General features: G+C 35.9%; 1 protein-coding gene across 8 annotated transcripts in view; it reads left to right on the top strand.

Moving 5' to 3' along the window:
• ATP8A1 (ATPase phospholipid transporting 8A1) overlaps positions 1-23,793 on the top strand; it is a 232,344-nt gene that overhangs the window by 70,102 nt on the left and 138,449 nt on the right. For 4 of the 8 annotated variants that reach the window (XM_042251349.2, XM_012179883.5, XM_042251354.2 and 1 more), the window contains 8 exons: positions 1,289-1,358; positions 2,844-2,971; positions 6,550-6,661; positions 7,761-7,926; positions 9,158-9,285; positions 11,430-11,507; positions 12,732-12,820; positions 18,754-18,798. In XM_042251349.2, coding sequence (XP_042107283.1) covers positions 1,289-1,358; positions 2,844-2,971; positions 6,550-6,661; positions 7,761-7,926; positions 9,158-9,285; positions 11,430-11,507; positions 12,732-12,820; positions 18,754-18,798 — 816 coding nt within the window. The remainder of the gene's footprint in view (positions 1-1,288; positions 1,359-2,843; positions 2,972-6,549; positions 6,662-7,760; positions 7,927-9,157; positions 9,286-11,429; positions 11,508-12,731; positions 12,821-18,753; positions 18,799-23,793) is intronic. The other 4 variants (XM_042251351.2, XM_060417595.1, XM_060417599.1 and 1 more) reach the window with 1 other exon arrangement.

Below are 23,793 nucleotides of genomic sequence, written 5' to 3'. Positions count from 1 at the left end.
AGATATTGAAAAAACTATCCAGTTGGGAAAAAAAGTATCAGCTTTATGGAAGAAGAAAAAAAAAGCCCGTAGAGACATTAAAGGACTTGTGAGTTTACTTTAAAATGAATCTGTAAAATATTTGATTAATGACCACGAATTTCAGTACTTTTCACAAGTCTTCAAGCTGTAAAACTAAGCAGTGTGCTCATGTCTGAAACTCAGAATCTTCTGCTTTACACATGTACAGATTGGAAGTTGATTAGAAAATTCCAGGTGTTTGTGACTTAGAAATTTCTGTGAGTATACATACTTATCAGAAATTACATTCATAGTTACTATATGATGTTAACTGATTGGCTTTTCATATAAGCAAGTGCTGTTAAGATTGATTTAACTTCAAAATGCTTTTCCTTATAGTTGAGGATCAGATTATACAATGGGGCTGCAGACTCACCTGCTGTAGTTGCTGAGCAAGTAAGATTAGCACATGAAGGGACAGATGACAGGACGTTCAGGGGAGTGTACCTGTGACAACGCTAGAGAACAGGGGCCCCTAACACCAGCCGCTGCACGCTAGACTATGTGGGGACCCGTAGCGTGAACCTTCTAGGTTCAGGTCATGGCCAGGTTGGCTGATTTTTTGCCGCCTCACTAATCTCTGAAGCAACTCTAAGAAATAGAACAGAAAAAATAAGGGAAAGAAAATGTATATCCACTTTCATTGTAAAATATGTTCATGCAGTTTTTTAAAGTAGCCTTAAAATTTGAAGATATGGTCCACATAAGCCTATTCATCTTTTCTAAAGATGCAGTATAATACAATCCAAAATTGCAAATGCAAGTTTATAGAAGCAACAATCTGGAATTTTCTAATCCATCTCTTAATTTGCATGTGGGCTATGAGCATGAAATCTCACTTGGTATTTTTGAGCTAAAGATATGACACAAAGCTGCTTTACATTTCAGATACAGTCTGTGTTGTGTCTATATGAGGAAAGATTTAAGTATAGTGCGACAAATCTAATTGTTTATATGATCTTGAAGGTCAGTACTGATTGTTGTCAGGATATTGCTTTGGGGTCCTCTGGCTGAACATCTGATCCATGGGTTGTCATGCATGGGTTCTGCCTCGCAGCATTTTGTGGTTAGAATGAAAGACATCAGGAAACTAGGTAACTAAACCTTTGTTTAGAATGAAAGGCTTCAGTGAGTCTAAGCATTTTAAATAAGTTATTATTATGGTTTCCTTCCCCAACTAACTCTTTGTGCTTTTCCATTTAAAAAAAAAAAAAACAAAAAAAAACAGTGAGCCCCAGGCCATGTGCTACATTGAAACATCCAACTTAGATGGTGAAACAAACCTGAAAATTAGACAGGTAAGATCAAATATAGGTTTATGGAATTATTACTGTTCTCTTACGTGGAATTGAGAACTTTTTTGGAGAGGAAGAAAACTTTACTCTTCTAGGTTCTTCTGGCTGGTCTAAGAATGAAATTGACATGAGACATATTAACAGGAGAAAAATCAAACTTAATTTCATACATAATGGAATCCCACATACATGAGAGGCTCAGCCCTGAGGGTCATTTACAGGATGATAAGAAGAGCAGATGTTTGGTAATTAGATGTGTGTCCTGCCAGATGGATGGGCCCACTTTAAGTAAAGTTTATCTCTGGCAATAACTCTTCTCTGGGAAAAACCCATAATTTAAGTTCTTCTGGATAGTTAAGGGAGGGACAGTAGTTTCTCTTGAACCCTCAGGATCTCCACCACCTTTAGCTCAAAATAATTCATGCAGAAGTGAAACATTTTTGAGTTTTGTTCTGAACCCCTATAGCTTTATTTCTTAATATTATTGTCTCGAGTTGAGGCAGTTCTGTTCACTTGCAAGTCTTTTCTCATTGAGCCACAATGAAGTGGTTTTATAAACTGGAAGAGTTAAGTATTATGGAAAATTCAGTTTTACTTGCCTAATTGAATATGATTCATCAGATAGGAACGATTTTGTAATATTTTATGTAAAAACCAATACTCTGATGATAATATTAGTAGTTCTAAGTGCTTTTACATGTGTTAGCTTGTTTATTTTTCCCCTTTATCTGGCCCATATTTGGTTTTGCCGTATGTAAAAGATTCCTAAAGGCTCCCTAATCTCAGAGAATTGGTTGGATTTCTGTATTTATTTCTCATACCTTTCCTAATAGAAAGTCACTATAAGGTTTTTAAAGTTTTAAAAGGGACATTAAAGAAAGTATCCTCTTGGGTTCTGGACAAATGGTGAAAATGATGTGGGAACGCTGGGTTGTGGTCGAGGCAGAGGCTCATCACAGCACCTGAACTCGACCTGCCACGGGAAGTGAAGGCTGCTCAGTGCCCGCCAGTGCTTGGTGGACAGAGGGAGAAACTGTTTATGAGTTTTCCTTCTCCATGGACTGAAAGAATGAAAACACAACTACTCTCTTAGCATAGATTCTCGTTGTTTTACATTCCCTGTATGAGATTCAGCAGACAGATTTAGACTGCATAATGCTAAATATCTTATTTTTGGAAGCAAACAGTTCTTTGAAGACTTTAATTCAAAATATCCTTGCAGACTAGTTTATAATATCTTTAAGATATTTTAGAATTTTTGCAAAATCTGCCCTGTTCCCCTAAATACCTACGTTCAAAAAAAAACCTACATGCAAGTTGAGAGGAAGATATCCACTAGTTTTGATCTGACAAAGAGAGGGGGGAATAATTGTTCTAAAATAGTGGGATCTCTAGATTTTCAGATGTGGATAAATTCAGAATTCCCTGCTCCCTGCCATATACAACTTATTCAATATACTCTATGCTAATTTACAAATTTCTAAACAGGGCTTACCAGCAACATCAGATATAAAAGACATTGACAGTTTGATGAGACTCTCTGGCAGAATTGAGTGTGAAAGTCCAAACAGACATCTCTATGATTTTGTTGGAAACATCAGGCTTGATGGACACAGGTATGTAAATTGGTCTTCATGAAAACACACAAGTCACTCTGTTGTAGGGTATTACTGACCTAGGTACATATTTTCTTATTCTCTAAGTTTGACAACTCAAACTCTCTTTCTTAAACATTTTGTATTACTTCTACCCAGAGTTCTTTTGTGAACGTGCTCTTAACCCTGTACACCTCATATAGCTGAAGGCTTCCCAGGGTTCCTGTCAGCCAAGGAGTTGGATATTTTCCTGGATATGCCAGGCTTCTGGCACGTTGTTCAGTGGTTTCTTCTTTGGCCAGAATACTTACAGACTTGGCTGTCGTTCTCTATAACCTGGGTCCCTTCCTATAATCTCTAGTGCCTCAAGGAGTTCAGACTCGACCCACAGGGGTTCAGTGTGCTGGATAGGTTCTTGTCTTCTCTGAGTAACTGCATATGCCCTTTTCTAGGCCATTTTATCTGTAGTCACCTTTATGCCTGCTTCCTGCCCTTCTCCGTCTCTTTCTTTCCTCTCCTGTTTCCTGCCTCTTCCCTCATCCAGTCACCCTGTATCCAGGAGGCCAGGTCAGTTGCAGATTTTAAGGAAACACAATGGAAAAAGCAGACAAGTCTGCCTGACCTTGAGAAACAACTTTCTTGTAGTAAGGGAAGGGCAAAGGAGTTCTTGGGAGGGAATCACTTTTAGTTAATATGGCTGCAGGAAGGTAAATATTGCTTCACTGGAAAGGTAACACTGGGGCAAAGGTGAGTAGGACATAAGGAAGCCAGCACTTGAATATCTGAAGGGAGATGATTCTAGATAGGAGGAATAGAAACTACAAATTATCCTCTGTATGGTTACATCATTGGAAAGAGGGGAAGTACCTGGATTGATTATGGTATGTCATCGATGGCAGTGTGGTTGCAGTGGAATGACTGAGTAAGAGGGTAATAGAAGAACTGAGAGGTAATAGTGGGCCAGGTCATACTAGGCTTTGTATGTCATTGTAAGGGTGTTGTACTGAGTGAAATGGGGATCAGCTGGCATTTTTTGAGGGGCAATATCAGCTGTTTGGTCGTGGACTTAAAAAGTTTGTAATGTCCAAACAGGGATATCAGGAGGCAGTTAAAACACGTATGCCTGAAATTTTGGATAGAGTTCCAGATTCATGAGATAAATCTAAGAGTATTTGGCATAGATATTTAAAGCCATGGGATTGGAAGAAATCACTGAGGATGAACGGGTACAGTTAGAAACGTGGGGAGGGCTGTCTTAGGACAGCATTAAGACTGAGAGGAGGGACTGGCAAAACAGACTGTGATCAAACAGGTAGCATAGAAACCAAGAGAGTGAAGAAACCCATCTCAAGGCAGACGGGTGCCTGAAGACAGGGAAATCAAGTACAGTGAGTCTGAGAACCTACATCTGGATTCAGCAAGTGAAAATTCTTGAGCTCTGTTAGGACTGGTAGATCCTGATGAGAGTTAGTTTGAGATAATGGAAGGAGTTAAAAAATAGACAACTTTTTCAAGTTTTTGAAAACGAGTTTTGTTACGAAGGGGAGCAAAGAAATGAGGCAGAACTTAGCAGGAAGGGTGGGGTCTCCTCTGCCTCCCTTCTTTTCTAGTAGGCATTTGGAGTGGCCAACTAAATGTAGCTAAATGCTCTAGCTCACCCTGCCAGCCTGAGAGATTATCAGTGCTTTCAGGATTTTGTAGTTCCAGTATTACAGTATTTGAAATATAAAGGACAATTGAATACCCTGAACAGATCCCCCAGTCTTCCTGTAAGTTTTGAAGTAATTATATATGGTTCTAAATTTTTCACAGAGTGATCTTTCCATGAATATATGGTTATAGACTAATGATAGATTTGGCCGTTTATGCAAGTAAAGTTTCTGTAGTCTGATGTTCCTAACTGGCCAGCTTCGATTTCTTATCTGTTTCCCAGCAAATTGATGCCAAGCAAATGCAGACAGCAAAGGAGAAACTTTATATGATGGTGCCAAGATTTGGAGTGCAGATAGAATTTATATAATATGCTTCAATTTACATGAAATATGGACATAGATTTTCTACATCTTTGTGTTTGTAGCACATTTGACTTTAACAGTAATTACCTAGTGTTCTCAGAGCCCCTTTAGTTTGGAATGAATGTATTTTGATCATATTAAGGATAAAGGTCATTGTCTATTGCTAGGAACTTCAGAATTCCAGCTCTGATGAAAACTAATAACTAATTCTTGTTGAGTCCTTATAATTGAAAAGTGGTTTTTGCTTTTGTAGAGTTTGTCTCTCATTCCAGTCTATACCACAAATGCTGAGCTGACAGTTGCCAGGTCATACCCCTAGATACGTGAAAAACAGTAGCATTTATGTGCCCTAGCGCATAATCCAGCAGCTTCCCAAGAGCTTCATGGAGACCTGCCTGAAGGGCCCTCCCACCTCTGAAGTGCACCCCAACCTTTGAAATGGGTCTGAAAGCCATGTTGTTTTGCATAAGGAATGAGAGTTATAGTTGCTGTGTTCTTTTCTTAAGTTGGAATACAAATTCCTAAGGATGTGCTCACTTAAATAGATGGCTTCAGGGGCTGTTATTACCCACCCATCTGGGTTGATTTCAACTGAGCCAGTGACATTTGTGTAGGTCCCAGCCCCAAACTACAACTGGATCCCCTACAGGATTGTAAAATCTCACCAGAAATGAAAGCTTCAGTCTCACTTTGCTTCTCTGACAAACAAATTCTTTGTTTCTGGAGATTTTTCTTGGGGAAATGGCTTCCTTTTTTTTCTGGAAGTTTTTTTTAATGAATTATTCATTATATTTGACCTTTTAAAATTTTTTTTAATCAGTAAAATGAAGAAAAATAACAGGAATCTTTGAATCATTAAATTTTATGCAGTACATTTCCATTAAGAATCCCACTGTATTTGTGATAGCTTGTATCCTTGTGATAGCTCTGTGAGAGGTTGTATTGATTAACCCACAACTTACCATAGTAGGTACCTTGCAAAAAATCCTCAAAAGACCCAGCTTGACCCTTATTCACAAAAAAATGTGGCTTAAGTCCTATGGAATGAAGAATCTCAATTTGCTGTCGTTTCAAAGGAGTGTTTAAAACTTTCAGATGCTTTCATAGTTCTCAGAAGACTGATCTTCAAATACAGTAAATGAATGGTCTAGAGATTTTAATACAAACTTCATCTCTGGATGAGGGGGTGTGGATGGCAATACAAAGTATCTGATGAGATCCATGCATTTTCTTACCTTGTGTATTTTTTTTTTTGTACCTTTATTTTGCACAAAGCCAATTTTAACTTGAAGGAAGGTGAGGGAAGGGAAACAGATCCCCTAATCTTGCCACTCCTAAATATCTCAGAAACCTAAATGGACTTGCTAAATCAGGAAAAGTCTTCAACAGGCTTGAGTATGAGCCTCTGAACTCCATACAGAAAATGATTCTTATTGGTAGAAAAATTACTTCTGTTCTAAAAATAAAGTAAGAATGAAAAGGGTTATTGTCATAACAGAAACTTTCTTAGAACTCTCTAGTGGCTATAGAGTTCTTAAGCATTTTGGGAAATGTCATTTCTAATGTCAACATAATCTGTCATAGCACTGTTCCCCTGGGAGCAGACCAGATTCTTCTGCGAGGTGCTCAATTGAGAAATACACAGTGGGTTCATGGAATAGTTGTCTACACTGGACATGACACCAAGCTAATGCAGGTGAGGTTTTTATCTATGAAAACCTTAAGGACCTAGGTGTTTTCAAAATTACTGTCTGTAGCTCTCCATGCTATAGTTCTAATAAATGTAGTTATCGATACCTGAGCCCTACACTCTGCATCCAGATATCATTCTTCAATGGGTGGGGCTGTGAAATCGCTTACTCTATGCAAGAAGACTAGAAAGTTCGATGCATGAACACCTAATGATTTTGTATACCAGTCCATTGGCAGCATTTACCAACAATTGCAGTGATTGGCAAAAGTTGTCTGTTTAATAATGAGTGCTCTGCATTAAAGCGTTTATCTTACAATTTTATTACAATGATCAAATTTTAGAATTTATTTTTTAAAATAGAATTGAAAGAAAAACTTATGAGTCAGATGTTGACTATTTTTTCACAGCATTTTTATGTGAAACCATTTTTAATCAGCTTTAATCCTGGCACTTATAATGTTTACACAGGACTGTGGGTGCTCCTTCTCTACATTAAGACATCATGAGTGTTCAGTGGTTACATGGGTGTGGAAAATTCATTCTTAAGATACTAAGTGAAAATCTGCTTCCTTGTAAAGGCACAAAGATGTTATCCACAGGCAAGCCAGGACTGCTGTTAATGATTCTTGATAGCCAGCACTACTTAGATTACCGCTGTGCTAAGTAAAACAATTACTAAATGCCATCAAAAAACCTGGACACCAGAGTGTCTCCGTAGTTTAGGTCCCCTTCTCTGCCTCTCTCTGGGAGCTGAAATGCTGGATGTCTTCGTCTACCCTGTTGGCTTAGGTAGTCGAGTGATGCACTGTTGCGTCTCACCTGCTACAATGCAAAAGCTATGTCTTCAAAAGGCATGTTACTCCTTCTCCTCTTTCTTACTGTTTTATGTCATAGAAAAAGGACTGCATGATGTAGTATAGGAAAAGAGGTGGTTAACTTTTGACAGCTGATTACATCTGATTGTTTTCCGTATAAATCTCATGTGTTGAACCGTAGGTGCATTTTGAGCTGTGACTTTGTCATGCTCACCAAAATACTAGATACACGTTACTAGATTCTTTGTACACATTCATTACTACTCATCTTTGTTTTCTTTTTCCAGAATTCAACAAGTCCACCACTTAAACTCTCAAATGTCGAAAGGATTACAAATGTACAAATTTTGATTTTATTTTGTATCTTGATTGCCATGTCTCTTGTCTGTTCTGTGGGCTCCGCCATTTGGAATCGACGGCATTCTGGAAAGGACTGGTATCTCAATCTAAACTGTGAGCATTGAAGTGTTTATTGTACTTATTTTTTCTTTCATGAAAACGTGTGTTTGTTTCACAACTGATATTGGAATTTTCTGCTTCTAAAAAGAAAACTTTGTTGCCAAGATAACCGGACATTTAATCTTTATTTTTCAGTGCACTTTCCAGTAAAAGTTAAGTAAAATGTTACAATCTCTAAAATTTCATAATCCTTAAAAATATAGTGGTTACTCTAAAATGGTTATATTATTAATGTTATTTTAAATTTATTGATTTATTTTTAACACAAGTGGTTATATAGCTATCTGGTAAAGAAAGTAGATTGAGTATATTTAAATCATCAAAAAGTATTTTACATGTTTTTAAATGTTTAATGTACTTTCATTTGAACTCATAATTACAGTGAGTTCTGTGTTGATATTCATCTATTTTTAGGGAAAGTACTATTAAATAGTTTCCTTTTCTAGCATTTATCTTTTTACTGAATATTTCTGGGAAATAAGTTTACATTTCCTTTTGGTGAGCACTTAACCAATAAATACTTAATTTCCGAGAGTGTGTAAACAGATTCCAGTAAAATTTTATGTCAAAAGAGATTTTTTTCTGTTTTTTTTTTCCTTTATTATATTGATTTAGCCTTGTAGTTATTTCAAGGGTCTGGATTTTTAATAAGTCATTGGTTTGCTATTTCAACATTAGAACTGCTCAGACTACCATCATTTTGTTTCTTCATATACTTTACAATTTATCTGGGATAACTTTTATTTACATTATTAAAGAATAAGAATATAATTTACCTAGGGTTCAGACCTACACTGTTTTTGCTATTTGGGTTGGTTTTGCTGCTGTTATTTTGTTTGTTTGCTTTTAAGACATCTTTCAAGTTAGAAATGCTTTTCAAAAATTTGTTCTACCCAGTTGAGATTCTACCTCAACTAAAATCTCTAAACTTCTACGTCCCTAATACCTCTAAACTTCATGTTTGGAATGAGTTTGAAATATTTGGTAGTACTTTCTCTTTTTAGTACCATTATGCAGTTCTTAATAGGGTTCACAACATCTTGAATATAAATAATGCTATTCCATCTTGAAGACTGTGTTTGATAATACAAATATGTTATCAGTATGGCATCCCTCTCCAACTTTCTAGATATATAATATGAAAAATTCTTATTATGCTAAAATTCTGGTTAATACAAATAAAATATAAAACTGTAAATGACCTTTTTTCTACCTCCCCCAATAGATGGTGGTGCTAATAATTTTGGACTGAATTTCTTGACCTTCATCATCCTTTTCAATAACCTCATTCCTATCAGCTTGCTGGTGACATTAGAAGTGGTGAAATTTACCCAGGCATACTTCATAAATTGGGTAAATATTAATTACTATTGTTGTTCGTTATGCTCAATGTATATTTTTATCTTTTCTTTCTTGATAGGATCTTTTGATCTTTCAGAAAAAATATCTTACTTATACCTTACTTTTTATTGACTGCATTTCAAAATATTTTTAAGCCTAATTATAATCTAACAATAACAAATTTTGTTTGATGTGTGAAACTTGTAACAAAAATCTCTCATTTCAGAATTACACAAGTTTACAGACCAGACATGCTCAGGAAAATAGGTCTGTGGTTGAGAAAACCCATAGGGTTTAGAGTTAAAACACTAGATTTTAGTTCTAATTCTGTAATACACTAGCTGTATGAACTTTGCCAAGCTGCTTGACCTCTTTGAGACTTGTTTTCTTGGCCAATCACATGGGAACAGTAAAACAAGCTTTACTTGCATCTCACAATATTTATATAGATCAAGGGACTCTTGTCACATAGCAGACAACATTATTATAAACAATTGAGCACTATAGAAAAAATGTTGTTACTAACTTCTCACAGCAGCCAGGTTGTGTATCATGTTTTAATTCATCTTTGTAGTTTATTTTTCCACACTATAAACAGTTTCAGCTGTGCTTGAATTTGTATTCTTAATTTTTTTTCTTATTTTTTTCTAATCTTAGAGAAGTGTTCTGGGCATCTGTTTCCTAAGTATTTTGTTTATAAAATGTTACTCTTCTTCAACTAAAGTTCAGTTATTTTCACCAAAGTTAAAATTAATAAATTTATGTAACTTAAGCCTTTAAACATAATCTACCAGAAAGTATAATTTTTTATTCTGAGAAATTTTAGTGTCTTGATTTTTCAATCATTTGAAAGTCTTTCAATATGAACAATATTAGGATTTTTAAAATATGCTACTTTTGCAACAGTTCATTGTCTTTCCAATGGTGAATGATCCACTTCAACCTTTCATCTCTAATTCATTGGTAAAAGATCAGCTTAATTTAGAAATCTGAAGTGAGTTGGAGGCATAGCTCAATTTGTTGCTAAAAAAATTATACAATAAAATTTGTATAAGTAAATTAAAACTTATTGAAGGTCTTCCACATATAGAAACAATTAAGTAGCTCATTATGAAAATCAAATAACTAGTCACTTTTTTAAATTTGGACTTTCAAAAGTAATATTTGTTTCAAATAATTACATAATTTTAGTTTTGAATGAACCTAAAAGGCTTACGTTTTTCAGCTGCTTTTCTGATATACAGAGATTTTTCTTACATTCCTGACCGATATTCTCTTACCAAGCAGCTTCTTCCTTGGGTGGAAATGAGATGAGTAACTGCCTTCCTTTTCGTCTGGTTCTTCCCAATCCATCTTTTATGAAAATGGCTAATCTCGTTTCTAGACGACAGCCTTACAACATATTTGAACTTGGCTACCATGCCTATTCTATCATCCGCACCCCCAACTAAATGTTCTGTTTCCTTCCAGTTCTTCATTTGACATGATTTCCATCTCAATCCCTGTTGTGGTCACCACTCTCTAAACATTGCCCATATTTGTTTACTATCCTTCTTTAAACGAGGTGCCTATTCCAGAACGGATGTTGATTAGCCTGAAGTACAGATGTAGGGAAGATCAGATTTGGTCCTTTCATTTGACATATGAATCAGTAAACCCTGGCTTTGTCAATAAAAACCCTGGCTTGTATATACTTTATTTTCACGTATATACAGTGTAAGAAGAAACTTGGTTAAGACAGTACATCAAGATGGAATTCCTTTGGTAATTTTTTCAGGGATTTGAACTCTTAATTATTTGAGCAGTGTTTAGTTACTGTTATTTTAGCTCACATAAAGCATTGTGTCAGACACTAGAGGAGGCACCTTACCTCCATTATCTAATTTAATTCTTATCGTAGGTCGCTTATCTAGGAAATGGTGGAATGATAGTAAGCCAAGATTGCCTGATTCCAGAGACATGCTCTGACTACCATCTGGTCTGCCCTTACTGAGAAATATGTTATTCTGTATTGAGTGTTTTTTTTAGAAAATAATGAAATGGTTAGAGATGGCAAGAGATGAGTGTTACATCCATAGCTCACCAGTTAAATAAAAGTGTATTCAAATCTCTTATTATGAGTTGTATTTGATGATACCTCTCTCTCTGTTTTTAAGGATCTTGACATGCGCTATGAACCCACCGACACTGCTGCTATGGCTCGAACATCTAATCTGAATGAGGAACTTGGCCAGGTAAACTAAATTTCTTACTGGTATGTTGTATTGGAAGTCAGATTTGGTGTAATTTCTGCTGTATGTGACAACTTTAGATGAACTGACAGCTCCCGATTTCCATTTTTTGAATGATTGGCATAAATAAGTGCATGTTAGTACCTAACTGTCAACTTTCATTTTTAGTGAATATTCTGTTCTCAGGATAAGGTATTTCACAGAGAGATGTCCTTTAGTATATAATCTGATTAGTATATAGAGTATTGGCTGCTTTTGAGTTATAAACTCCCAGTATCATAGCTTTCGATCAGAAAGGAAGGGGGATAGAAAAGGAAGTTTATCAATGAAGTTGTACAAGTCAAAGAGGAATTTCAAATTTATAATTCACACTATATTCACATATATGCATATATTTGTAATTCATTTATATGTGTTAGCTAAGAAAAGATTCTACTTTTCTTGTGCCATTGCCATTTGCTAAGTCTTACTCTTAAGGTAGCGTTTAAACCAAAGCTGTTTTTTTTTCCTTACCAATTCAGATGTTGTATGAAGTTATTTTTAATCAAGCAAGCCATCACCAGTCCCATAATTGTTTTGTTGAGAAGTGTTGAAAGAGATTTTAGTGCTCTGAATCCCGTGGACCGAGGAAGTTGGAGGGCTACAGTCCATGGGGTCACAGAGTCAAATAGAACTAAAGCAACTAAGCATGCAGGCAAGCACATGTTAAGTAACGATGCAAATTCAGTTACTAGTTACTAGTGCAAATTCAGACTGTTAAGACAGATTTCTGTACGGCTATAGTTTCTCTACTAGCTTGAGAGAATTTCGTTTCGTATATGATTCACTGCTAAAAAACTAGAAGAAATAGTTGAAAATATTCCTTGATGATGTGCAGAAAGTATTCAATTAATACCATTCAAGAATCTGCCTACAATGCTTGAGACCTGGGTTGAATCCTTGGATCTGGCAGATCCCCTGGGGGAGGACATGGCAACCTACTTCAGTATTCTTGCCTGGAGAATTTCATGGACAGAGGAACCTGGCAGGCTACATTCCATGGGATCGCAAAGCGTCAGACATGACTGAGTGACTAAGCACAGCACAGTACATTATGACCCTGCAGTGTAACAAAATTGATTAAAGAATAATAATGAAAGGGTGTGGTTTTTTTTTCAAAGCCCTTCAGTAAAAGACTGGCTTAAAATGATCTCTGAAATTTTAATGAGAAATTTTTAATTTTTTTAGGTAAAATATATATTTTCTGACAAAACTGGTACTTTGACGTGCAATGTAATGCAGTTTAAGAAGTGCACCATAGCCGGAGTGGCTTATGGGTGAGTTTTTTCCCTTTAATCAGAGTTATGATGTACACATTTAATTAGTGTTAACAGTTTGGTACAATTAGGGGAGTTCTTTTTAGGGAATTTTTTTTTTTTTTAATCTAAAAAGCAGCTATTTTGACTTCAGCATACATGTACATTTTATAGCTTGGTATTGTTTTTCATTTGCAATTACTATGAGGTAGGCTCCCTACCCAATAATCTTGTAGTATTTAGAGCTGCCCTGCAGATCTCTATCTGATGCTGGTAATAAGGTATAAATACACTCCCTCTCCACTGCCATAAACTTACCATGTGGCCTGCCTATGTTAAAGCACATTGTTTCTCTGAGAAAGTTAGCCCTTCAATTTCTTTTTATCACCTCTCCTCTTTGCAGTCATAGAATCTATCCTTTAGAATGTGCTTGTTGATTACCCATTTTTTTCCTTACTTCTAGGTATGCTTGCCTAAACTTCAAAAGCTTCCTTTTTGAAACACTTTATAGGGTAATGTGAGAAAATTAATTTCTATATCTCCTGAAAAGTCATGATCAAAGATGAAACATCCTTCTGGTTGATTGATCTTGGCCTTTTATCAAATTTCCCAGCGAAAGACTGGTATCTTAATCACGCAAGCAAGGACACTTGCTTTGGGGTTTTTCTGGCTTGTACCCACCCCTTCCCCACTCCTGCTCTGTCTCTAAGCAATAAACTAGTATAAAAATAGTGTACTGAATTATGAAAATGCCCTTAGGTAAAAGCATAAATAAATAACCACTTGGTAAAAAATTCTAACAGCATGTGATTACTCCCCTACATGGTCTGTAAAGAGGAATAGAAGGAGGCAGCTATCCCTGTTCTTTGGGTTAGTAGAAAGGATGACTGAAAGTAACTTCAAACTTTGTGGGTAAGTGAAGCTAAAAATACATTTGACCCAATGGCTTTTTTACACTGTAAGGATAAGCTGCTAATTTAAGAAGCAGGCTTACTATCTATTTCCAGGGCGAGATACCCTTTTGCATCTTCCCTCTTTATCTGATGATCTCCCAGTTCCTTTAGACAAAAGAGACCTTCCTCTCTCCTCCCCCAGTTGCTTCAGGCCTCTTTGTTTTGATGCTGGTGTAGAAGAGGTGTGCCACTCTCTCTGACATTTTGCACTTATGTATTTGACCCACAGTTATCCCTGATGAGAGAAGGAAGAGCCTATTGTGATTCTAGAGTTTGTCGTATTAAACTGGGTGACAAATTTATGGTGATGTTTGTTTTTATGCACATTCTGCTTGCGTTCAAAAATGTTATTTTTAGAGGGTTCTGTTTTGGGAATTGACATCTGTTTTTTATTTTGTTCAGTTGAATAACCAAGTTCTTCAAATTAGTAATTATTGATTGTGAACCTATCAGAACAGAGAACCAGAATAACAGCTAGGTGTTCTTTTGCATTTTACAAGGTTTTCCTTATTCCTGGAACAAGTTCTTAAGCACTTATAGGCAGTAGTTCTAAAGAGCAATGTTCTTTATGTGGTCTAGGTGATACTGTCATGAACACATGTATTATGTATTATGATAGAATGGGTTTGAGACTGGTACATGTTAAAGAGAGTTAAGTATTGTCATGATTTAGATTGTTTCCAATGAAACAAATTTCCTCTTGGGAAAATCCACATCTCTTAACATGGAGCTGCAGTTGCAAGACATGAGTCATAGTCCTAGCTTTGTCATTAATTCACTGCATGACCTTAGACAGTTCCATTCAAATATTCCGAACTCTTTTAAATGAGAATGGTGAGACCAGATGATCTCCAAGATTCTTTTCAGATCTGAAATTCTGTGATGTTTAGAAATTTAAAAATAGTGATACCTTTATTTGCAGTTTTTAACTGTGAAATAAAAATGGGTTTCTCTTTGAATAATGTATCATATTTTCAAGAATACCAAGAGCCTTATTGAGTGAAACTTGTTAAACTACTTCCAGTAAATCATATATGTGCTTATAGGATCCTTAACCCTGATTGAATTTTTTTTTTTTTTTCCTTTTACTACTTTATACTTATGGTACCTGCATAGAGATATAGATGTTCTGGAAATTTCCAGTTCAGAAACCTCAGACTGTCATCCAATATGATAAATTTATACAATACTTAAAAGTACAAAGGCTCCTTTTCTTTAAGAAACAATACTAGAAAACTCATAAAGTTATTGACACAAGTAATTGTCCTATCCCCTCCCCTAAGCATTTCTGATGGACAATTGGGATGTCAGCATTGCAGAGAGTTGTTGATACATGAAAGCTTTAGAGAAACAGAGACTTTAGACTACTCAGTTGACTACGATAGGAGAGACACACAGCTATTGCTTAATTCTGTCAAACTCCACAGGAAAAAGTAATGACTGAAAACCACCTTTCTGTGGGCATTTCCTCTGGATGCTCTTGGGTTAAAGGAACCATGACATGGTTATACTGTCCCGTCTGCCCATGGAAGTGTTTTGCATTGTTTAACACGGGAAGCTCTTATTAATACACATATGTACTTTCACCTCCAGAAGAAGAAAACAGAGATTGTCTCCTCAGAATTTAGCCAAACAAAGGAAAATAACACATAGTTTTATATACTAACAAATGCCTTTGGGGTTATGATTTCAGAGCTGATGCTTCTTAAGCACTTTTTAAGAAAATAAAATCTCTTTCTACCTTAGAGTCCAAGATGAGTTCTGTTGGCTTTTATCAGTTTGAAAGACAAGACTTGAAGTCTCTTGGTAGTATAATCTTTACCTCATTCAGTGCATTTTATAGATTTGTAGGAAGAAGATATTTAACACTTAAAACAAAGCTCCAAAATTTAGTCTTAGTAAGTTTTCCCTCATTTCTTTTAACTTTGGCCCTAAATTGGATTCGTGATGGTCAATGAAATAAAAGATTTGTACACACCTAGTACACACTTAGCAATGATGTTTATTTTGTAAAGATTAACTTTGTCAGAAGTACCACCATAATTAAACTTGTTAGACTGTTTCATTAGATTTTAGTTAAATGTAAATAAATTGTAATATCATATTTATAAATTTAACTTATTACAAACTAGAAATTCTGCTGTTAAACATTTACTAAAGCATAATTTCAACAAATTACTTCTTATACTAATTCAGTTTTATCACAGTTACTTGAAAGCCAGAAATAGGTAATGAGGTTTTTATGTTCAGTGGGTAGAATTCTCAACACAGTGACTATTCTCGGCTATAGTCCTAAGTACCTTCTTTGTTGATAATTTAAAATCTTACTATTAGAATGAGCTGATGAACTGGAAAGTTTTTTGTTTTGTTTTTTTAAGACTGTAAAGCAAATTAATATTATATTTTCACATGGGCAAGTCATTTTAATCAGTATTAAAAACATTTCATTGACTTTTTCCCTTTAAGTGAAACCCAAATGCTCCTAATAATAATCTTTATTTACATGTGAAAATAGCATGTGAGTAGTTTTACTTGACAATATTTTGTTTAGCAATGTTTGCTGAAAGAGTGGGCAACTTCTTTAAGTCTGAGAGGAAATTCACCATGAGAAACTTCACAATTATCAAAATTGCCCCAAGGTCTATACTATAACCAATAAATATATCTCACTTCTCACTGTGACTGGTGGATAAAGCTGGGTAAAAACCATTCATTTATTCTCATGCCTCAACAAGTGTTCGTCTCTATGTACAACATGTAGTACTTTGTTAGATGTTGGGAATTTAATGATAAGCCAAAGTTCACCTGGCTTCCACCCCCCTGAAGTTTATAGTCTAATTGGAGGTTAATGGATGTAATTAAATCACCATGCAGACAATTATAAAATCAGAATGCAGTACAAAGGTTTATTGAGGCTGTGATTGAGGACAGGGTAGAGGGGTGTGATCTCATCACTGAGACCAGGCACTGGGATGCTTCACACTGAGATCAAGAATGAGTTTAAGAACTTCCCAAGCAGATGTAACAGCACTGACCTCCCATGGCAAATAACCAGACAGAAGGTACATATCAGAGCTACTAGAGCCGTGATCTTGGGGAAACTCATGCAGACAGAATAAAGTAACAGATGTATGGATCACCCGCTGCTCTTCTCATTCAGAATAGCCCTGAACATCTGCCAAGGTTGAACCACACCCAGGGAGTGCAGCCCTGAGCCTTGAGCTCTGAGGCTCCAGCCCCTCTCCCAGTAGGAGATCCAGGGCTGCTGTACACCACCAGGGCAACTTGGCAGAACCTTGGTGCCGTGTTTTTGCTTGGGTAGCGTCAGACCCTCCCTTGCTGTAGTTCAAGGACTCATCTAAGCCTTGAGGTTGATGAGAAGTGATTGCCTAGAGCACTGGGCTGCAGCTAGTTTTCAGAGCTTGGCAGGAGGCCATGGCTTTTTCTGGGCTCACTGAGGGCTCATTTAGACCTTCCCCTCAAGCATCTAAAAACATCCTTTGTTAGAAGAGAGGACAGTGAGTAAGGAGACTGCCCCAACTGTGACTGGAGTGAAGGTGGTGGGTGGAGCCTGCACCAGAGACAGTTGATGCTTTGGAGGTCCCTTAGAGTGATGAGGTCCATGCATGGCCAGTTTGGTGGAAGGGTAAGAAACAGAGGCCATTTAGGAAGTGAGAGGATTTTCCCCAGTTTTCAGTGAACATTGTATATTTATCAAAAACAGTGATGTTATACTGAACTCTGCATCTTTAAACTCTACCTACATCTGATATATTTAATTTAAAGGAAAACTATTGAATGACCTTGTATAATGAAAGAAACGAGAGATAAGGAAATCTGTTTTAGCTGCTGAGAGAGTAGATTTTAAGTGTTCTCACCATAAAAAAAAAAAAAGAAATGGTAAATAGGTGATGGGTGGGAGTGTTAGCTAAAACTATGATTTGCAGGAGACGTAAGAGACGCAGGTTCAATCCCTGGGTCGAGAAGATCTGCTGGAGAAGGGCATGGCAACCAACTCCAGTATTCTTGCCTGGAAAATCCCATGGACAGAGGAGCCTGGGGGGTTACAGTCCATAGGGCCACAAAGAGTCAGACACAACTGAAGCAACTTAGCCCACATGCACGTAATGGTAATCACTTTGCAAGATATATTAGTATCAAATCACACTGTATACCTTGCACTTGCACAGCGTTGTATGTCTCAAGACAGCGAGAAAAAAAATCTAAACAATAAAAAGAAAATTTTAGTAAATAAATACATAAATAAGTAAAATAAAATCTGCTCCGTCATGTATTACGGACCCCTTCGGTCACATCACTGGTTGGTTGAAATGGAAGCTATTCACAGATCCAGTGCTCCGATGAGCTGATGGACGAAAATGAAGTATTGATGACTGTGTTTTCTTTTTGACGTAATAAGTTGTTTTAACGGCTGAGTTATGGTTTAAATGAGCATTTTTGAGTATCTTTTAAAATGCTTATCTTTCACACTGTGGTGCTCTTTAGCTGTAGCAGTGTGATTAACTTTTACTTTACTATACCTGTGTAAAGAGCCACCCCTGCATGGCAATCAAATACGTTTCTGAAATGCACTTAGCAGATTTTATCAGTGTGACAGTTTGTTCTTAGTAACACGCTTTTTTTTATTAAAACACTTTATTCTCATTATGCATTGTGTGATGAATTTTCCATTGGCTTTAGCCTGTGTTTAAACTCTTAAGTTTAATATTTTCTACTGAATACTGGTTTCTGTGCATAAAATTGGGAAATTTCATGGTGAAGAGGCAAGTTGGCTATCCAACGAAAGAACAACTTAGTAAATCTGCTTAGTTACCATAAATTATACTTTCTATACTAACTGCCATTCTTTCCAAATCAGCTAAAAGTTTATTTCCTTAACTGACCCATCTCTCAGTTCTTCCCTTATTCATGCTTTTGTGTTTCCAGCCTTTCTTTGATTATTTTTTCCTTTCTTTGTGTCCCTCCTCTTGCTTTCTGAAGCCATGTCCCTGAACCTGAGGATTATGGCTGCTCTCCTGATGAATGGTAAGCTGCATGGATCTTTCTGTCTCGTTGATCCATTTAAAAGGTTTGCATTTTATTGTTTTGTTAGATGCATTTCACTACTTTGAAAAAAATTTACTAATCAGGCAGGATAACAATGCTGTAAAATATTTCTTAAAATCTGCTGAATAAAAACAGACAAATCCGTTGAATAGCCCTGATGTCCTGTTGAATAACCTTTAATCATTTTATGAACATTTAGTTCAAAGTTTAGGCTTGCTGATTTTATGCAGCTATGTATCTATAATAAAATCTATACCAATCAACTTAAGAGTCCTTGGTCTGTGGACTACCTAAGATTTCAGGGACAGCTCCATAAATTTTATTTTTTTTAGCTCAGCACTGCCACCTTCTGCCACTGTTTGTATACTCTACAGAGCTACAGAAAAATGCTCCTGAAACATAACCACACAGTGTAAATTTCCTTTACATTTATTTTCATTAATTTGCTAAATCTGTTTGGAGGCTATAACATAAACATTTTTTAGTGAAATATCTGGAACAGATGTTGGGAAAGTATGCTACCAAGAACTAGGGTTAATAGGAATATAATTAATTTTAGAATTATTGAATAACATTTTATAAGCTTAATTTCAGTACATATTGGGTTTTTTGTCTTACTTTAAAATCCTCGCCATGGTTTACATTTTCATTTAGAACGACGAGTTTATTTCAATAATTCATTGCAATCTGGTGGCAAATGAAATTTCAGAAAGCAGATTTCTTTAATGCTCATAACTGTAAAAAAACAGTATGGCTTTATGTGTGATTACATTTCTATTTTCAGATGACACAGGGTATTTTATGATTAAGCCTTAGTTTTCAACTTGGATTTTATTTCAATAAAGTAGAGATTTGGTAACAATTTGCAATAAGCCTCACACTACCTGGAGTTAACGACAGAGGCAGCTGTTTGGTTCATGTGATAACTGATGATTCATTGCACTTAAGCTCATTGCTTGGAGTGGCATGCATTTCTACACCTATCCACAACTGAATAATTGTCTTTTAAATGTGCCAAAACGTCTTACTGTTGGTAGATAATTCAAGTGTAATGATGTAGATATTCTCTTCTACTTAATCTTTTGAGAATGTAGTTAAAATTTTGATTAATATCTTTTTACTTGTTGCTTTTCAACAGAATTGAATATATATGTTTATTTTTAGAATGTATGTTTTTTCTAAGATAAATCACTTTTTCTTGAGAAGGAAATTACCTTCACCATATTCTTATTAAGATTGGATGAAAATGTTAACAGTTGTTTACCTAGGTCATTTAAAATATTCTACTTTCAGTAGAGGTTGTTTCATGATTTTTATCACTATTGGGAAGAGACATTATTTTATCTGTTTAAGTTTTTTATGTAAAACACCCTTTCTGGAAACTTGATATTCTAAACTGGGTAATTCCAAATTTACAATGTCAACTTTTTCATAAATGTTTATATAGTTCCACTTGCAGTTACATATGAACTTAGATATTAATGATATTTTAAGAAATAAACCCTAGGGAAGGTTTTTGCCAACTGTTTAATAAAGTAAGCTTTATTTTAAATATCTACGTGGATTTCCTCATCTATCACGTGGTTACCTATATGCAGCAAAGATGAAGGAACACTACTATTTGAACTTTAGTTGTGTCCTGGGTCCTGAGCAGTTGTCAAGGAGGCAAACTTCGATTCTGACCACTCAGGTTCACATCCAGGTCCTAATGCTGCTGTTGAGCCACGTCCCTAATCTCTTTGCCTGTGGGTCCTCTTTGGGTAGAATGTAGACATCATAGGGAAGTTGCAAAGATTAAATGAATTCTGTTTTTAAAGTGCTTAGAAGAATATCTGAGTGTTAGCTCTAATGTCTCTCACTTAATCCTTAAGACATATTTGAGGAGTTGTAATTGACATGAGCCTTCTAAAACTGGTGAAATTTAGGCAGAGAAGCCAATACGTAACTTCCCTCAAAGTATACAACCAGTAAACATGGGAGACAAAGTTAAAACTTTGCTCAACCTGGATATTAAGTAGGTGCTGGTTATATCACATCCAGTAGACTTTAAAGAGCTTCAGAAATATCTGCATTTAGAGAAAAGATATCCTTACTATTTGTTATTTCATTTTTTCTTTCTTGTTTTGTTAAGGTAGCAAGAGCAAGTATAGTTTGACAAGAAAAGTTAGCCTTGGCGGCGGGAGGGGGGGGGGGGGGGGCGCAGACACAACTTGGCCCGATCCTAAATCTGGCATTTGCCAGATCTGACCCACTTGATTTCATATTGCCAGTGAAACCAAGATTGAAAGCGTGGGCCTGACTGAATGTATGCTTCAAGAACCTGGCTTTATCTTCTTGCTGCTGGTCCTCAGGGGTAAACTGGAGAGTACAGCTGACTGTAAATCCAAAATCTGAAAGTTGATTCTTGTCTGACTGTCAGCAGCTTCACCTTTCAATGTGAAGTTCATTGATTCCATAGATAAAATCTGTGACCTATACCATGTATTTTACTATCATTCTCCAACCATATTTGTCACAAAAATACCAAGTTAAAAAACATATATTATTTAACACATAACTGTATGTAGATTTTTAGAACTGGACACAACTCAGCAACAGAAATATGTAGATTATTTGCATTTAGTCAATTTGATGGCAAACTATTACAGTGACAGTTTCAAAAACACTTTCTTGACATTAAAAATAATTGGATAATGGCTGTAACTCTACTCGCTTAAATCTATAAATATAGTTTACAGAGATGAAATCATTTCCCAACCAGTAGCCACTTCTTCCCGAACTGGGATGGTTTTCTTGTTATTGCCAAGTACCATCAGCTGACATATAACCTTGAAAGTTAATTCATTTCTATTAAAATTTACCATTCATTAGACAGTATCAATATTTGGAGAATTGCACAAAAATATTTGCTTATTATAAGCATCTGTGTAGCCCCAAGATATGATTATATTCCAAAGCTATATATTTTGTTACATTTTTTTTCTTTTTCCGATTTTTTTGGTGGAAATCTCAAGCATAAATAACAGTAGAAAACAGATGTACTCATTCACTCACTTCAATAATATGTACTCAAAGCCAATTTCAGTTCATCTGTATTTTCCCCCACTATTTTGAGGAAAACCCCTGAGTAAGTATTCTGTGCTTAGTCATTTTACTGTGGTTTTTAGTATTAGCACAGTATCACTGGATAGTACCATTTTCTGGTCTTCTTTTCTCATTTCATTTTGGTCTGTATTTATGTATGAAATGAGTGGTATTTATTTATTCTGCTGCCATCACTGGGCTCACTAAAACATTCTTCCAGGTATGACTGTATAGTAACGAAATCTAACACATCCAAATTAGCTGGTCTTCAGAGTAGTCACTTTGACAAGTAATTTATTTATTCCAGTCAAGTGACCATTTCACAGAATGTTTTTGGAGCTCCTCTTTTGTAATTGCTTTAGAAATACTTTAGAACCACACAGACAAGCAGACCACATTGATCAAAACTAGTGTTTAAGAAAAAAAGTATTATTATTGAACTCAACCACTTGTTTATGTTCTTGGACTTGACCTGATGCTGAACAACAATTTCGTTTTTTAGAATTAAATCACCCTTTTAGGAAGTTTGATTTGGAACAGTAACACTCTTCAAAACCAGAAGGTACAAATCCATTCAGAAAGCAGTGTTTCCAGTCACACTGCCTTTGTCTTCCCATATATGCACGTGTGTAGCATCTGTGTGTACATAATCTATACATTGAGTTTGTTTGTGGAATGTATGTTTCAGCTCATAATTGGATTTGTTCTGGTTTTTAATCTTTAAATTTGATTTATTTAAGTTCGTAATGCAGTAACACATCTCTTCCCTATCTCTGACCCCCCATTTCCCCACCTGAAGGCAGTCAATGTAACCCATTCCAGGTTTATTTCTCCAGATCTATTCTACTACGTGTGCATATATTTTCTTTCTCATTTTTACCAAAAGTGAAACCAATTGTACACACTTTGGTACCAGCTTTTCTTTAAGATTTGTCCATATTCCGTGGACAGCCTCCTATTTTTTGTATAGTGTTCCATTATTATTATATGGATGTACCATAGTCTTTTTAAGCAACCGTCCTAGACTGTGGGTTAGTTCTAACCTTTTGCTGTTAAAAATGTGCTGCAAAGAATGAATTTGTACATACAGCATTTTGCACCAGACAGTGTAAGTATAGAATAGACTGAAATTCCAAAAACTGGTATTTCTGGATCTCAAAGGATTATATTGATTTTAAATTTTGTTAGATATTGCCAATATCAAGGTCTTCCTGATAGCTCAGTTGGTAAAGAATCTACCTGCAATGCAGGAGACTCCAGTTTGATTCCTGGGTCGGGAAGATCAGCTAGAGAAGGGACAGGCTACCCATGCCAGTATTCTTGGGCTTCCCTTGTGGCTCAGCTGGTAAGGAATCCGCCTTCAATGTGGGACACCTAGATTCTACCCCTGGGTTCGGCAGATTCCCCCTGGAGAAGGGAACGGCTACCCACTCCAGTATTCTGGCCTGGAGAATCCCATGGACTGTATCCATGGGCTCACAAATAGTCAGACACAACTGAGCGACTTTCACTTTCATTGCCAATATTCCTTTTTAGAAATTGTACCAATTTTTATTCTCATCAGTGATAGATGGTTTAACTGTTTTTCCAAGATTATAGCAGCAGAGTTGTCAAACTATTTCTGCCACATTGATAAATTTAAATCTCATTTCTCTCATCATGCAATAAGATTGAATGTATATTTAAAACCATTTCTATTTCTTCTTTGTGAACTGAGTGTTTATATCCTCTGCTCATTGTTCTATTGCATTGTTGATCTTTTTAGTGTTTGTTTCTATAAGCCCTTTTTATTTTGAGTGAATTAACGTTTCATTTTGAATAAAGTAACCATTTTATGTGTTGGAAATAGTTTTCTTCCCAGTTTGTCATTTCGCTTTTGACTTGCTTGTA

Source organism: Ovis aries, chromosome 6 (genome assembly GCF_016772045.2).
Source record: "Ovis aries strain OAR_USU_Benz2616 breed Rambouillet chromosome 6, ARS-UI_Ramb_v3.0, whole genome shotgun sequence".
NCBI lineage: Eukaryota > Metazoa > Chordata > Mammalia > Artiodactyla > Bovidae > Ovis > Ovis aries.
Note: the sequence above shows the minus strand (reverse complement) of the source record. Positions and strands in the feature narration are given on the sequence as shown.